General features: G+C 31.6%; 1 protein-coding gene across 1 annotated transcript in view; it reads left to right on the forward strand.

Moving 5' to 3' along the window:
- Positions 1-4,773: 4,773 nt before the first annotated feature.
- The window catches only part of Smp_167340 (hypothetical protein), a gene marked incomplete at both ends in the record, with an annotated part of 43,621 nt that continues 30,870 nt past the window's right edge, over positions 4,774-17,524 (forward strand). Inside the window, 2 exons of the mRNA XM_018790879.1 lie at positions 4,774-5,511; positions 12,556-12,868. Of these exons, the coding sequence (XP_018645894.1) occupies positions 4,774-5,511; positions 12,556-12,868 (1,051 nt within the window). The remainder of the gene's footprint in view (positions 5,512-12,555; positions 12,869-17,524) is intronic.

Consider the following 17,524-nt stretch of genomic DNA (forward strand, 5'->3'; position numbering starts at 1 on the left):
ATTTTTAGTATAGAGAGATTTGTGGAAATTGTAGAACTTTCATAGTTTAAACCACGAAATGATCATCACTAAATGACCGTTAGAAACCTGAGATGACTGGAAGGGCGTTTCATCATAGCATGAGATTCTTTAATAGGGTCTCAGATGTGCACTACTGAAGACTTCCTTAACAGGATGAAACAGTAGTCTATCTGTTATCACTTCGTGATTTAAACTATGAAAATTCTATTTCGTTTGTAGCAAACTGCATCTAACAGCCAACCGATACTTAGTTTATAAGGAAAATTGACATAAAATAGCATAAATAAACATCATTCAGTACATAATTGAGTTAACTGAAGTTCAAAAGTATAAACTGTTGGATACTAACTTGTAGACACAGTAACATAATATATATTGGAACTGAAGAAACTTTATGGTTCTATTTCATGTAAGTTCACAAGTACAAACTATTGAGAAGTTTTGATCTGTTCATTTTTACCGCCGGGTTCTCAATGATTCTCTTCTTATTCGATAAAAGTTTATGATGAAAAGCAGTCTTCAAATAGAAAAATTCTTTGGACACAAAATGCCTAGGGAAACCATCCTACCTAAACTGATTAATCACTGGGTAGAAATAAATGTCACATTTACCTAGTCCTTAATTCGGCCTATAGCTCTTCTAGAGTTACTGCCCTTCCAAGACATGGTAAAGGAGGAGGATCGGGCATGCGGTCGGCAAAACCATCCCATAGAAAACAACCTTACTAAAAAACGCTAACCAGATTCAACAAATTAAACCATCCAAACTATTTCCTCCGAGTTCAAGGATGAATTATGACACCTCATAATGAAAGCCAACATTATTCGGAAGTCACGAGATAGATACCCCTTCTAACAACCACAGAAACCATTATTATTAGTACATAGAATGTTCGGACAATATGAGAGATCAAAAGAACCAATCAAATAACTGAGAAAATGAGGAGATACAACTTGACAGTACTCTGAATCAGCAAAACCCATTGGACACAAGCTAGACAGCAAAGGTTAGGTAGGAGAGAGATGCTGATGTTCTCCGGTCACGAAGGAGAAAATTCTCCACACACTCAGCGAGTTACTCTGATGATGTCAAAATAAGCATGAAATGCACTTATTGGGTGGGAATCTCATTGATCCACGATCTTCAAAGCATTATTCAAAACAAAGAAGAAGGAGGGAATCACGATGAATATTGTCCAGTGATATGCATCCACCAATGATAGCAACGACAACGATAAAGTTTAATTCAATGAGAGGCTTCAATCAATCACAGATAAATGATCAGGAAATGACCTGACCATCCTGGTGTGAGATCTATACGCCAAAGTCGGAATGGACAACATCGGATATGAAGATATCATGGGACGATATGAACTGGTAGAGAGAAACGAAAATGGTGACAGACTTGCAAATCTATGTGCATTGAACAAATTGTTTAAAGACGGCACAATATTCTCACACAAACTTATACACAAATCTACATGAATCTCACCGGATCACACCACGGAGAACCAGTGAGATCATATTTGTATCACTAAAACATTCAGAAGGACAGTAGAAGATATGAGAACCAGGAGAGGAGCTGACGTGGCTACAGATCACCACATTGTTGTGGCCAAGATGAAACTGAAGCTAAAGAAATACTGGACAACTGGGGGAGCAGCATTACAAATGTCCAATACAACCTTCCTACGACATACTGACAAACTTAACCAATTCAAAATAACTCCCAACAACGGGTTCCATGTTTTATAAGATCTACTGAAAGAAGAAGAAACTACTATGGGGGGCAACTGGAAAGGGATCAATTAAGTACTAAGTTCAACATTTCAGAAGGTGCTGGACCGAAGGAAGCGTCATCATAAGGAATGGATCTCCATGGAAACCTTGAATAAAAATAATGGAAGGAGGAACATGAAGACATCAATTGACAACATCCGAACCAGAACAGAGAGAGTCAAGGCGCAAGCTGAGTGAGTAGAAACAAACAAGCAAGTGAAGAGGAGCTTTAGAACTGACAAGCATAAATATGTGGAAGACCTAGTAAAGACAACAGAAAAGGCTGCAACAGAAGGAAATATGAGATAGCTATATGACACAACGGTGAAACAAGCAGCGAAATATAGTAAACCAAAGAAACCAGTCAAAGACAAAAAAAGCAAGACAATCACTAAGGTCTGAGGACAGAAAAACAGATTTGTAGAACACTTTGAGGAATTCTTGAATAGGCAAGCTCCACTGAACCAATCAGACATCGAATGAGCACATACAGACCTTCCTATAGAAATCACTCTACCGACGACCGAAGAAATCAGGATAGTCATCAGACAAATCAAGAGTGGGAAAGCAGTAGGACGTGACAATATACCAGCTGAAGCACTGGAGTAACACAGAGAAGTAGCTGCAAACATGTTCCACATTCTTTTGAAGAGGATTTTGGAGGAAGAACAAGTGTCACAGACAGACTCGAAAGAAGGTCAGCTAATCGAGATACTGAAGAACGGAGATCTGAGCAAATGTGAGAACTACTGAGGTATCACACTTCTGTTGGTACCGAGAAGAGTTTTTGACAGAGTGTGGTTCAGCCGGATGAAAGATTCAGTAAACGCCCAACTTCAAGATCAGAAGACTGGATTCCGTAAGGATCAGTCATGCACAGACTAAACCACGATACCACGGATCATCGTTGAACAATAAGTTGAATGGAACTCATCACTCTACATCAACCTCCTTGACTTACTTGGAATCGTGAATGGAAACGGAAATGATTAAAGCCGAAGAACACACTACGTCGCGAATCAGAACTAGACATGAAAAGAATGAATAATAACTGGAAAGAACTGGGAATGATTGCCCAGGACAGAGTAGGATGGAGAATGATGGTGGGTGGTCTATTCTCTTTCACGAGAGGTAACAGTCGTAAGTTAGTAAGTTATTTAGTCCTCAGTGATAATCGAATTGTACGGGTAAAATTTCACTGTAGGCACACCTCTTCGATGTGAGCTGGTTACTGGACGAATTTGGTAAAAAGCTTTGAACTTTGGTTTCATGTTAGTTTAAGGTCGAGAGGAACGATTATCAGTAACTCGATCGACTAATTTCTATGATCAATAAAGGCCAGACAATAATCACATTGGTTATAAGTCAGTGGTTGTTAGGACACAACAAACATAACTCAATTTTTGTTGTAGAATTTTAATTTTGTGAAATTGTATATTTTGTTAATACGGTAAAGTATTGATCAGTCAGTGATAAGTGTTGCCCAGTTTAGTTTTTCGAAATATAACTAGCATTCAATGTAGATATAACCTATAAAAATCAATATTTTCGGAAGATCGCTATAATCGATTTTTATGGTATCTAATAAATATCCATTTTCTATCAGTGTTTTCTTTATCATCTTGATTCCAGTTGTACCATACAGTTGCTAGAGATTTCTTCAGTTATAAAGGTAATCAATCAATTTACAGAATTTTTTTGGTAAGTCGAATAACTCAGTAGTAATACTTCTATAATAGTCAATGGTATGGGTTTGAATTCTTCTAAGAGTACTGGAAACCCCCCAAAGCTTCAATTCAACCTTACAGATAAGTTACATCTAGGACAAAACCTAGGTCCACATTTTGTTAATGACTACCTTCAGCTAGTAACTTACATCATAATTTTAATATCTGTCAGTACCAATAACTAGACTTGATCTGTGTAAATTTTCTTATCTATTTTGACAAATAGGTACCCTTTTTGTCAGGGAGAAACTGTCGGAACATGACAGATCCTGTATATTACGATGGTGGTTTATTCAAGTTTATTCCATTTGACAATAATACTTGGATAATTGAATTAATAAAACAAAGTGTTGTAAAGAAAGAAACTCAATTTATCATTAGTGTATGTATAATAAGTTGTTTATTAAGTTTAATTTCAATTATAAAAATAATATTTATACATGATGATGATGATGTTAACAATATTACTTATAAACAATCAGTAGATAACAAATGTTGTAATGCTTTAAAGCTAACTTCATCTTCATACCATACAACATATATGTGTTTTAACAATTTACATCTCGATAACACATCAGTCTTCAATAATCAATTCACTAGACGAGATAATCATAAACAATATATTAAAATACAACATGACAAAATACAATTAAGTAAAGTTTTACCAATTGCAGAATCATTAAAGATCAAACACTTAAACAAACAAAATATCCAATCCGTTAAACTCTTTGATCATGTTCAATGTGATATAGATAATTTGGAGAGTAATCAAAATTATGAATTGTATACAGTAGATTTATTTAGATTTCGTAGAAAATCACTCTATCGCTTATTAATATATTCAATAGTTGTTGTTATCTGTTTCCTAATCTGTCTTTATAGTTTTATTATATCTTTACAACATAAACAAAATTTGATGCAACAAGTGAATAATTTACCATCAAAATTGAAATTAATCTCATTAGAAACAGACCAATTCATTCAGTATGCTATAGATATAGCTTACAATCTGACTATAATTCATATACATAATGATGTATTACAGAGTTCACCATCTAAAAGTTTATTAAATCAATTTGTTCATAGTATAAAACAGTTTATAGCAAAAGTTATTACTTGTTTGACTACTGATTTTTGTCATACAAGTAGTATCTCTTCATTGAACTTATATTCATTGACAACCATTGGATTAGAGCAAAATAATTTATCTTTAATACAATTAGAAAATATAAGTATAGAATCAAAAATGATATTGGATAATTTTGATCTAGTTCTAAATCGTTATGTAAAATTAAACAATGTTGCTAGATTATTAAATTCAGAAATGATTAGGAAAATAGAACATTCATGGTATACATATCGACAAAGTTTATCATCATTTAGTTATTTAAATGAATATTTAATTAAAGAGAATATAACATCTATGTCAATTCCCTGGTGGCATACACCACCTATTGTACAACAGACGAAACATGTTCTATGTGATAGTTTGGTACATTCTAGACTTGTAGATTTTACTTCATGTAACCAAGTAGATAAATTTTTATCAAATCTTACACAATATTCTACTCATCTTCCATTAAATTTACCTATGAGAAGTTTAACATCTGTTTTAAAGTACGATCTAATTCCACAAGCATTAAATGTTGAACATTTGATACATCAATGGCTGCCGGTTATCGATAATCTTTCAAATAATGGCATACATTTCTTGTTTGAAACATATTTGAAGCCAGAGATTGACAAAATTAAGCATGAAATTTCTATTTATGCTAAACAATTTCCCTCTGTCAAACTTGTTGGACAGATGAAACAAATTATCAACTACATCAATCTTGCACTGTTATTCTATCATATACTACTTATTTCCCTGAGTATAATCCTTATCACAATTTACACATACATATTCATTTTAAGCTATCAATTCATCAAAGGTCGAAATCATCAATACAAAACTTGGATAAATAATAATGGTCATTTCAAGGTAAACATACGTCGATCAATTTGTTTACGCTTTACTTTATGTATAATTTCTATGTTATGTTTCTTGTTGATAATTGCTAGTTTGACAAGTGTATACATTTCACTAATCAGCATAAATGAAGGTTGTATATATTTACAATCTGATAATTTAGCTCAAACAAAAGCTGATGAATTAATTACTCAATATTTAAAAACTTTCATTTATCATTTTAATGAAACCAATGAATTTTTATCAATTCCAAATTTAAATTTAAAAATACCACAAAATATTTTAAAAACATTCAATTCAAAATATACACCAGATCATTTGCCACTTTTAAAAAGTTTACATATAAATCGTCCATTTAATTTTATAAATATATTAAATTCTAATTATATTTATTCATTATTAGAAAATATTTGGAATCAAAAAATTATAGACAAAATAAAAAATTATAATTTAAAATCAAAAATCCCGCCAATCAATTATCGCGCATTATTTGAACAAATTAATATAACATTAAATTTAACATATTCATGTGATAATTTATATGTAGGTGATGTCAATGATTATTTAATTAATCCTGGATTAAATTATTTCTTAATTATTTTAAATAATCTTAAAAACATTTCTAATGAACAAAATCAATATTTAATTAAATTTTATATGAAATTAAATCAATTATTTAATCAATATTATTTTAATTATTTATTAATTAAAAATCAATTAAAAATTATTGAAAATAATAAAATAATTATAAAACCATTAAATAAATTAATTAATTTAGGATTAAATATATTAGAAAAAATTCAATATTTAAATAATTCACAAATTGAATATTTAATAAATCAATTATTTTTAATGAGTTGGTACGAATTCAAATTGAATATAATTCAATATATAATACCATTTATATATAATTTATTAGATGCTATGATACCATTTAATGGTTTATATGAATTATATACCCAAATTATTATTACTATATGTCCATCAATCAATAATAATAGTAATAATATCAATAATAATAAACAATTATTAGAATTAAATAATAATAATAATAATATAAAGCCTATATTAAATGAATTAAAATTAATGAGTATAGCAATTACAATAGGATATATTTTCTTATTATTATTATCATTAATTATTTCATTATTATTATAACATTAAATGTTGTAACTTGTTCCCTTACGGGATTACTGTTTTCTTTTTTATTGATTATGAGTAATATCTGTGATTTTATTTTATTTTTTTTTGTTTTTTCCTGTTTTGTTTATTTGTAAAATGTATGTTTATTGCATTTAAAAAAATATGTTGAATTGATTGAGTTGTTTATTATTGTTGTTTTTTATAAAAAAAATAAATTTTTTCGTTACTGATGTTATGTTAATAGTTAGAATGATGTTGTCATGCGGCTTGATTATATATCTGGACTACCTGTTCCTGTCATTTAGATATTTTAACAAGTTATGTAATTTTGTTTGTGTTAATACATCATTATGGCTATTAATTGCATAACCTATTCAGGTGTGTTATATAAAACACAATTATATGAACGAAGAATATTCTTTTCAATAATTTCTCATCAGGTTCTACAATTATAATTCCAAATGAATAATCCACAAAAGAAAATTGGCCAAGTTTAAATCAGAGTACATCATTTAAGAAACTGTAACATGTGAATCAAGGAGTGTTTGTGATATAAAATAAAATAAAATCGTTAATGTTGGAGCTGACTAATATGATGTGTTAACTTGAATCAGTTTATAAGTGAAATAAAAGTGTAAGATAAATGATCAGAATATATATAGCTGACATGGGGTAAGAGAGAGAACAATGGGATTACAAATCAGAAATTACGTAATATGTAGAATAATATGAATTGGGTCAGATATAGTAAATAATGCCCCTGTGGGGCAAGTTATATAGGCAGATGTTCTAGGAATTTGTATACTCGGTCTCGTGAGCACCTCCCAGTGTGGTTAAGCAAAGGTGTAGTCAAAATGGTTAACAGCTCTATTTTAGCCCATTTAGTTCAGACGGGATATAGAGCCAACATCGAGCAATATTTCACAATAATATATCGTGTTAACAGCAGTCTACCTAATTTCGTCAGACTGAGAAACCTGCTATTCGAATCAAAAGACAGAGCTTTGCATCCAAAAGAAATATGTCCAGCCGCTCCTTTTACCGTGGCCAACTTCAGGGTCAACTTGTTAATAATCAAGTTTATAATATGGTGACATTAATTTGATTAATGTTCATTTTTATATTCTAAACTTATTTTACCTACACATCTTATCAGTCGTTATTATTATTATTATCACACTTGCTAACTTTTTAGAGAAATTTATTCAGCATCCATCCCTATTTACTATATCTGACCTAATTCATATTATTCCATATATTACGTAATTTCTGATTTGTAATCCCATTGTTCTCTCTCTTACCCTATGTCAACTATATATATTCTGATCATTTATCTTACAATTTTATTTCACTTATAAACTGGTCCGAGTTAACTCTTCATGCTATTGTCATCCCAACACTAACGATTTGATTTTATATGACAAACAACACTCCTTGATTCACATGTTACAGTTTCTTAAATGATGTACTCTGTCTTAAATTTGGCCAATTTTCTTTTGTGGATTATTAATTTAGATTTATAATTGTAGAACCTGATGAGAAATTATTGAAAAGAATATTCTTCATTCATATAATTGTGTTATGTTAATAGTTAGAATGATGTTGTCATGCGGCTTGATTGAATATCTGAGCTACCTGTTCCTGTCATCTAGATATTTTAACAAGTTATCTAATTTTGTTTGTTTTAATACATCATTATGGTTATTAATCGCATAACCTATTCAGGTGCGTTTCTCAAAAGTGTACAATTTTTCGCTGTAAAGATTACAAAAGAGCCTAATCAGAGATATCGTAGTTGTTAGCAATATGCAACGGAAAGGATGTACATTATTTAGATGTCGATTGACTGAACTGTTAACTTCTAACTGTCGATCACTCAATATTTATCGTCAGGATCAATCAAGAAGTGAGAAACGGAAATTTTGTTGAAATACATTGTGCTGAGAATTCTATATTGTACTAAAAATCTAATATATTATTTCAAAGTTGTCTATTTTAACTAATTGAAATGAGAATTTTCTTATAATGAATAAGAGTATTATATTCAGTGGTTGTCTGATTTAGATAAAGATATACCTGCTCATTAAACACTTACCTAACCTGCTATACAAACAAGAAGACAGTGTATAATTAGTAAATCGAATAGTGTACACATTTCATGGACTAAAAACATTTTTTTCTTTTGATTTCTAGGATAAGACTTTAATTGACTTCATTTAACAGTGTGCTTTGTTTGAAAGTGCTCATCCATCGTTTAATCTTAAAATGGCATATGAGCACAAATTTATGATATATCTGGAATCATTAAGACCATAAATAAGTTTAAAGCGTAATAGTGAATTATGAATCGGAAACATGTTAATAAATGATAACTACACTGTTCTGTCAAATGCTTAATGCTGAAAAAAATCTTACAAATTATGTTTCAGTAAACGAATTAAACCATACACCTCAAATGACCGTGAGCAGTTGTGAAACGGTACAGAAGAATGAACCTACTCTTAAATTCTCCGTAGTTTCCACCAATTCAAAGATAGAAAAAAAATTTTCGAATTACCGGAATTTCACTTAAAAAAGATAAATCCGTTTCAATCATTTTAAAACCCTTCAGTATGTCATTTATCATACATACCGTCTAATTTATACTAAGACTACAGTTCAACTACACAAATGATCATTTTATATTTTGCGGTTAGGACACTGTCAATTTTGATGAACTTTGTCATAGAAAAACGAATAAATTAATAACTTTGGGAAAGATACCAAGTCATTGATCCGTTTTTTAATGTTTCCAGATTTTAACATCACTTATAAATACAAATTTATACTACCTCAGTAAGTAAAAGATAAGTCATTCAACAGTGGGATCGAAAATATTATTAATGGTTTGCTTTGGTCATGAATAACTTTTGATGGACATGACCGAAAGTATAAATCAGTTATTGGTTAAGAATGAGTTTCACATTGTCTTGTCTTTAGTGCTAACGGAATACAATTATCGATTAAGTTAGCAATGTTCCCAATTAGTTGAATGATTCAACATAGTGGTGTACCATTTGAAAGTGTTTAGCTGTTCGATTTACTTTTAAATTATTCTAAAACTGTTAGCTTCGTGTTCGTTTTTGATCAATGTTTTATCTATTCAAAGCCAGTGCTAATATAGAAACTTGAATGTATCCATACATGAATAATTATTTGTATCGAATTATATCATGTATGAACTTGTAGTGAAATTTAGGATGTAAAGAAAGATTTTGATATATATTTTTAGTTTCAATTCAAACTTAATGAAAAAGTAAAGTTGATTTACATTACCATAAATATTTGTAAGAGAGAGTTTTGTTTTCTTCAGATCTATTCAGCTAGAGATATTTAACTGATCAACATTACTTAGATCATCCAATGAATTTAGAGATTAAGCGTTTGTGCACGAGACCGAAAATCCTGTGTTCGAATCCCATGTGCGGGATCGTGGATGCGCACTGCTGAGGAGTTCCATACTAGGACAAAACAGGCGTCCAATGTTTCCAGGTTTTCAGTGTTGGTCTAATATTAATCGATTCATGATCTCAATCAAAAGCTTAAGAATCTCCACAATCCCATACTGAGAGTGGATTATTTTGTCTCAGTGAGATATTTTAAGAGATATTATTCATTTATCAGACTTTAAAGTTTATATTAATTATTTTACGTAACTGACATTTAAAGTTTGCTTATGAACAACAGGTTTAAATTTTTCTGATTTTTTCATAAGAAAATATTCAGAATTTTTTTGTTTGGTTTTGTTATTTGTTATGAAAGTTGGTTGTACTTTTATTGTTGACAATGTGAAATGGTGTATTTTGCTTGTTATTGTGCACTTTTGATGATTTTATTAAAATGTGATGGAATTTATTTAGTTTGATAATTTACTGTATCAATTCATGTGTTGTCTGTTGATTACTTAAAATCGTCAAAACAAAATATCTCTAAACACTTTGTTTCAGGATATTAAACATTTAAAATTCGAAAATATAGTTATATATATGTATATTATATATACTTACTTACTTACGCCTGTTACTCCCAATGGAGCATAAGCCACCGACCAGCATTCTCCAACCCACTCTGTCCTGGGCCTTCCTTTCTAGTTCTGTCCAATTTTTGTTCTTATCATGTCTTTCTCCATTTCTCGGCGTAATGTGTTCTTTAGTCTCCCTCTTCTTCATTGGCCTTCAGGATTCTATGTGAGGGCTTGTTTTGTGACACAGTTGGGTGACTTCCTTAATGTGTGTCTTATCCACTTCCAGCGCTTCTTCTTGATTTCTTCCTCCGCTGGAATCTGGTTTGTTCTTTCCCACAGTAGAATGTTACTGATAGTGTCTGGTCAACGGATTCGAAGTATCTTGCGTAGACAACTGTTAATAAACACTAGTATCTTCTGGATGATGGCTTTCGTAGTTCTCCACGTCTCCGCCCCAAATAGTAGAACTATCTTGACATTTGTATTGAAAATTCTAACTTTGGTGTTGGTTGACAATTGTTTTAAGTTCCAGATGTTTTTCAATTGTAGATATGTTGCTCTTGCTTTGCCGATCCGCGTCTCCACATCTACATCAGATCCACCGTGTTCATCAATGATGCTGCCTAGATATGTAAAGGTTTTCACATCCTCCAAAGCTTCTCCGTCAAGTGTAATTCAATTGGTGCATGTTGTACTGTATCGGAGAGTCTTGATATATATTGGCAATAAAGATGAATTAGTAACAATTTTGAATATCAACAACAGATGATCACGATCCTTTATTAATGCCTTTTTATTCATCGAACAAGTTAGTGGACATATGGACTCATCAATAGTTTAATGGATAACATATTATGCGTTTCAAACGATGATTAGACTAGGTTCAAGTTTCAATGTAAACATTAATAATGTAAAGCATTTACATCCGGTTGATGAGTCGAAAGCAGGATAAAATCTGAGTTTTAAGTTTCACTGCCAACCACATATCAAATATAGTCATGATAATTATTATTTGATAAGATGAGTAATTAAAAATTATGATATTCTACCACAATTATGAATTCTGTTGAGTGGTACATCAATTAGAACGTTCAATATTCCAATTACCAAACCCTTTAAAGTTAACGTTATAGACTAGTTTTAAACTATTGATTTCTTTTCAAAAATTTACACAAGCATACTGTTCTAGCTCTATTGTAGAATGACTTTATTCGATCACCTTTTTATAGCTGTGAAATGTAAAATCATATCCTATAAGAATAAATCTGGTAGGCTCATTCATCTCTTTGATAAACACCTCAGTAAAAAGATGGATGGATGATTCATTTTGCAATTTCTAAACTTATTCATATTGAAAAGAGTGTTACGAAGTAGAATGAATTTTAAAATCGTCTATTCAAACATTTTAGTTCTTTACTTGTTATTATAGAACTGCTTTCCCGAAAGAGGTTAATAGATTTTTGAAATATACTTGTCTCACTTAACAGATCAACATTACGAATGCATCACTCAACAATGAAGTTTTTTCTAGTATATTTAAGGAGATCATTATGTTCATTAAATAAATGAAGTATTGAATGAATGACCTAACAATTTCAAGTCCTAAGTCAGCTGATCAGTTATCGGATGGTTCTGGGTTGTAAACATATATTCATCACTAAGCAACCGTTAGAGCACTTATACTGGACTAAATATGTTATATATATATATAATATCAGTAAAGAGAAATTAGTTATCTCATAATGACGGTGGATCTCAATAGAATTTTATTCAGTGAAATGTTAACAACAACTGTGAATCGTTCACTTACCTGTAAATCATTAAAACTGCCATCTACCACAGAGAATTTGCAGAATAATTTCAAATCACTTCAACTATATACTATAATTAATAGTTATAATTCTATCAAGGAATTATGGTTAGCTCATGAACTAGTCACTTCAGAGCATGGAAATATGAGAGATGAAGAAACTGGGAATACATTGTTACATTATTTAATTATATCAATACCTAAGTTTGCTAAACAATTTAATGATTGTAGTATGATAAATGAAAATCAATTTTATCCAGAATGGGCTTCATCTATTGTTGGATTAGTATATCGTCTTGTTGTATGTGGTCGTTGTTCAGTTAATGCACAAAATAATATGGGAAATACAGTGTTACATTTAATATGTCTTTTACCGTATACAGAATTCTTGGCAATACATTTAATTCGTTTAGGTAAGTGTAATTCTAAGTGATATTTGTAATCTGTTTTTAAACAATTTTGGTTTAGTTTTAATTCAATGAATTGGTTGCATACAATATTTTGTAAATTAGTTGAGAAACCATTTAAACAAACGAAGAATGTTGGATAACTATTTTTATCAGAGCGGAATTTTACCACAATGTTTACTAAGAACCTTAAAAAACAGGTAGCTAATTGAAGACATTCAAATCTCTTATTCAGCATAATAATTTTATTTATTTAGTTAGTTAAACACATAAATATTGGTACAAGGGGGCACCAGATATATATGCTCCACACAAATCTCATTCGATTTGTGTGAGGGGCGTGATAATACCCAGGTGCCCAAACTGAATCAAGTGGTTTTCTTAGAGGGCCACACCCGGAGCCTTCGAACTAAAGGTCTGATCCATAAGGCAGTGGAGCATCGTAAGGAGATGCAGTCACATGGTAGCCGGTGACCAACGGTTGGTTCATACGCCATTTGTTCCCTCAGAATACTGGAGCCCATATGACCAAGAGTTTGGAGTCAGGGTTTTCCGACTTCCTTAGATGGACGTTCCGTGTTCACTGACCCTTTTAAAAGGCTGGACATTCGCTTTTCATCCTCTCAATTTCATAAACAACACCCTCGCCACGAGAAGGTAGTGAGCAGGACTTTCCTGGCAGAGGCTATATACGCGTGGCCATGTGAGAGTATTTCGAGAGGGAGAGCGGACTCTCCCCACTCTCGGCCGTACCAGGGCATTCGGTGGCATAATAATTTTAGACTACTGAGTTAGAATTCCATGGTTTAAGCGTTGAGTTTCAATTATTTTGTGATAGTGAATAGTGTAACTATGACTTTATATTGTTTGGTAGGATATTGACCTGCTCAAACCTATGGGTTCCCTATTTTTCCGCCGTCTAATGTTACAGTTATTGAAATTATAAATTTTAGCTGTATGTACTCACGCGCTATTATTAATAGGTTGTGAATTATCACGACTGTGATTATTGGAAATTTCGAATAGAAATATTGAAGTTCGTGGAGTGTTTCCATTTTTGTTTATCGTTTGAGAAAATGGGATACAAATATGTATTGAAATTCAAACACCCTGTAAACGATAAATGAAAAAATATTTGTAGCAGATGAACTGGTGAGAAACTTTAATAATCGAATACAGGTGGAAGTTACTGTCTCTTAAAAGCATTTTTAAATGTGGTTTTTGTTATGTCCGAAAAAGATGAAATGGATGGTAACTGATAGGAATTATTTATGAACTATTATTATATATATTCTTATTGGATAATTATTAAGTAATCAGATTATATATATTCATATTTCTTCCATCATAAGCCTTCATTTGACTCATTAGTTACCATTATATGATTCACTATTCTTTATTTATACCCAATTTATCAGTTACAGTATCCCACACTCACGGACACTCTTGGCTTGATCTTGTGCAATTATTCATCTTTAATTTTATGTTATGATGTGATCTGGTCTCCTTGTATATAAACCATGTATGTTTAAAATATAATATTTATATAATGGAGGCTGAGATTGTGTTTTTTACTCAACGGGTAAGGCTAGGTGAGAAGTCACTGTATCCAGGACCAATAAGGATCCATAGTCGACTCAAGACTGATAATTTTTACTGACGTATCATCAGTTTAGTACAGGAACAAGGTCATATAAGTTGGTGTTTTGATTGGGGATTTTGTCACGCGATAATTGATAGGAGCCTAAGTCATAACATTTTAAATAATTATAAATTGAATACATGTTCTGAAGATAATTGTTAAGTTTTGACGGTACACAACTGTTCCTAAGATTAATTTACTGTACCGGATATGCTAGGTCAATCAACCACAAACTAAATGATAGGTGAGAGATACGAGCGGAACATTCATTTTTGTCACGATTCGGTCTGAATGTTTAAGTAAATGGGCATACGTGGTGGGACTATAATTTATGGACGACGTTTGAGGGACGCCAAAGTAACGTCGTGAGTGTCTACCTACTTACTAGGACTAAACGAGGGTCATAAAACAGTTTGAAGAATAGGAATTCACAGTTGATGGTTAGAGTTGGGCATTAGATCTTCAGTTTTTCATCATGAACTGACATCAGCTAAAATACCAAGGCGCTATTTGGCCAAATAGGTGAGTAAACTTCGCTCCAAAATCCAAGGCCTGTTATCCTAAATTTGATTAGTTCGTCCATAAATTATAGTCTTGCCGCATACGCTTTTAGTTACAAATTCGATTTAATTTTCCGAGAGAAGTAAATATATATTTGTGCGTGAGTAGTTCTTAATCAATAAAATCTTACTGCTCACTCTTCATTTTCTCACTTAGTGTACTGGTTTAGGGACTCGTATCGAAAATCTATAAATCAGTAGCAAACTCAAATTGTTGTAAAACATAACAGTGTCAAGAATTTTATAAAGAATAAAACTCCTATGACCATCAGATATTGATTAATTTAACAACAGTTTAATGAAGAATACATTGTGTGATTCAAACGTGATTACTTGAGTACGAACTGGATAGTTCTGGATATTTTTAGTTAATATACCGCATTTGATTACTTCTGATCATCAACGTTTCACATTTTTATAATCGAAGTGTTAACTTCGTTGGATGCAATGAGAGGAAAAAAAACCAGATGTGATGAAGATTGTCTTTACACTAATCAGTGGTTATACAGTAGTAATATTATGTGATATAATCCTGACCACTGACTGAATTCTCTCAATTAATTTGTTAGCAAATATGCTAACAAATTTTTCAAGGTAATGTTCATCATTAACAATCATTGAACTGAATAAATATTAAATACCAGGGAAGTACTGATCACTTGTTTCATTGTAGTTTTAAGATTATTTATGGTAAAATCTTAAGGTATTGGGTTCAATCTCGTATGGTGTTCCAGGCTCTGTTTACCGAGACTCTTTCAATCGGAATGAAATGACTTTTCACTAAATGTATCAGTTCGCTATTGAAAGTGCTTAAACTCACCTGCTCAGTTGGTGGTTTATCGATGTTTGAAGCTAAGGGTTCGAGTTTCATTGTGAATATCAGCACTAGGATCCAGAGATATCTAATTGAAGAGTCACAAATAGGATAAAACACGCGTCTTCGATTCCACCGCTAACCGTAAACTAAATATAGTACAAGATGTAACATAACTCCACGTAGAGATGATCCTCTGAAGGTACTCACATGGCAATCGAGACTGATCAATTGGAGTCCTGAATATAAAAACCCTCACAAATAAATAGAATCTTTTCTCTCATTTGAAAATAAATCATACACATAAATACAAAAAAGGCAGAAATGATAGAACGACTTACTTGTGGAGGTAGTTCAGCTAATACTTCGTCTACGGTATTGATTTACTCAAGACTTGAATTATCGATATTACAGTTCTGTAATACATGTAAAATATGTACTACCTAAACAATTTTTAGACTAGGAAACTTAGAGCAATCTATTATCATATATCTATTCTCTATATCAAGCTGATCATGCCTGTAAACTGGAATGAATTCCGTAATCATTATTTTCAGAGTATATTATTATTATTATCTACTGAAATGTGTAAATAACTTCTGACACTAAATCTGTTAACTAATAAACCTCAGGTGATTGTACATATTTCGCTGATTTAGACATATCCTACAAAATGTCTATCAATGTGCAATACGCTAATTAACAACTGTTGTGTTGAAACGATCATGTGTATAAAGTAGTGTGATATTTGTAAAGTGTTCTGATAATACACATAATCATAATTACAGTAATTATTAGATTAATTGACAATGTTGACCAATTTCTTTGAAATAATCCCTATGACAGCTTACAAGCTGTACAGTAGTAAAAAATGGTAACATTAGCTTGTGTCTCTGATTTTCGTCACTTACTAATTGAAAATTAGACATCTTGTGAGATAATGCAAATTATTTTGTACTGTCATAACTATTATTGCAAAGATGGAGCATTTTGCTTGTTTAAATAATTGATGTACTGTAGAATAAAATGTCATAAGTCTTTCAAAGTATTATTTTGTAAAATTATTAACATTCGCCTATTACCCCTCGTGAAAAAACATGGGCCATCCACCAGCATTCGCCATCCAACTCTGTCATCGGCAATCATTTTCACTTCTTTCCAGTCCTTATTCTTTTCATGTCTGCTTCCAATTCTCGACGTAGTGTGTTCTTCGGAGTTAAATTTTAACAAATACCGATTCTAATTGATTTTACTAGGTTCAAATTCATGTCGATGGTGTTATGTTTGTCACACTTTACACCATCCGACTACACTATTGTTTATTTCAATTCGTGAGTGAATATCTCGATCAATCACTAAGTATTAGAATAATTATCAGAAGGGGTTTTGTGGACATTTAGTATTTTTCATAGTTGAAAACCAGAGCCCATACGAAACATTCCAACACAGACAGTGCACGATTGCACCTTAAAAGTCTCACATGATGACTCCACTGATAAAACGCTTGCCATCAATCATCCTTTTGCTAAAAAAGATCCGAGAATTTGCTTGCATCAATGCTGATGTGCAAGAAAACCTCTGTGTGATTCCAAGCTTTCACACCCTTTGAACATATGAAAAGGCACATATTTATTTTTTCAGTGACC

This window comes from Schistosoma mansoni (genome assembly GCF_000237925.1).
Source record: "Schistosoma mansoni, WGS project CABG00000000 data, supercontig 0013, strain Puerto Rico, whole genome shotgun sequence".
In the NCBI taxonomy this organism is placed as follows: domain Eukaryota; kingdom Metazoa; phylum Platyhelminthes; class Trematoda; order Strigeidida; family Schistosomatidae; genus Schistosoma; species Schistosoma mansoni.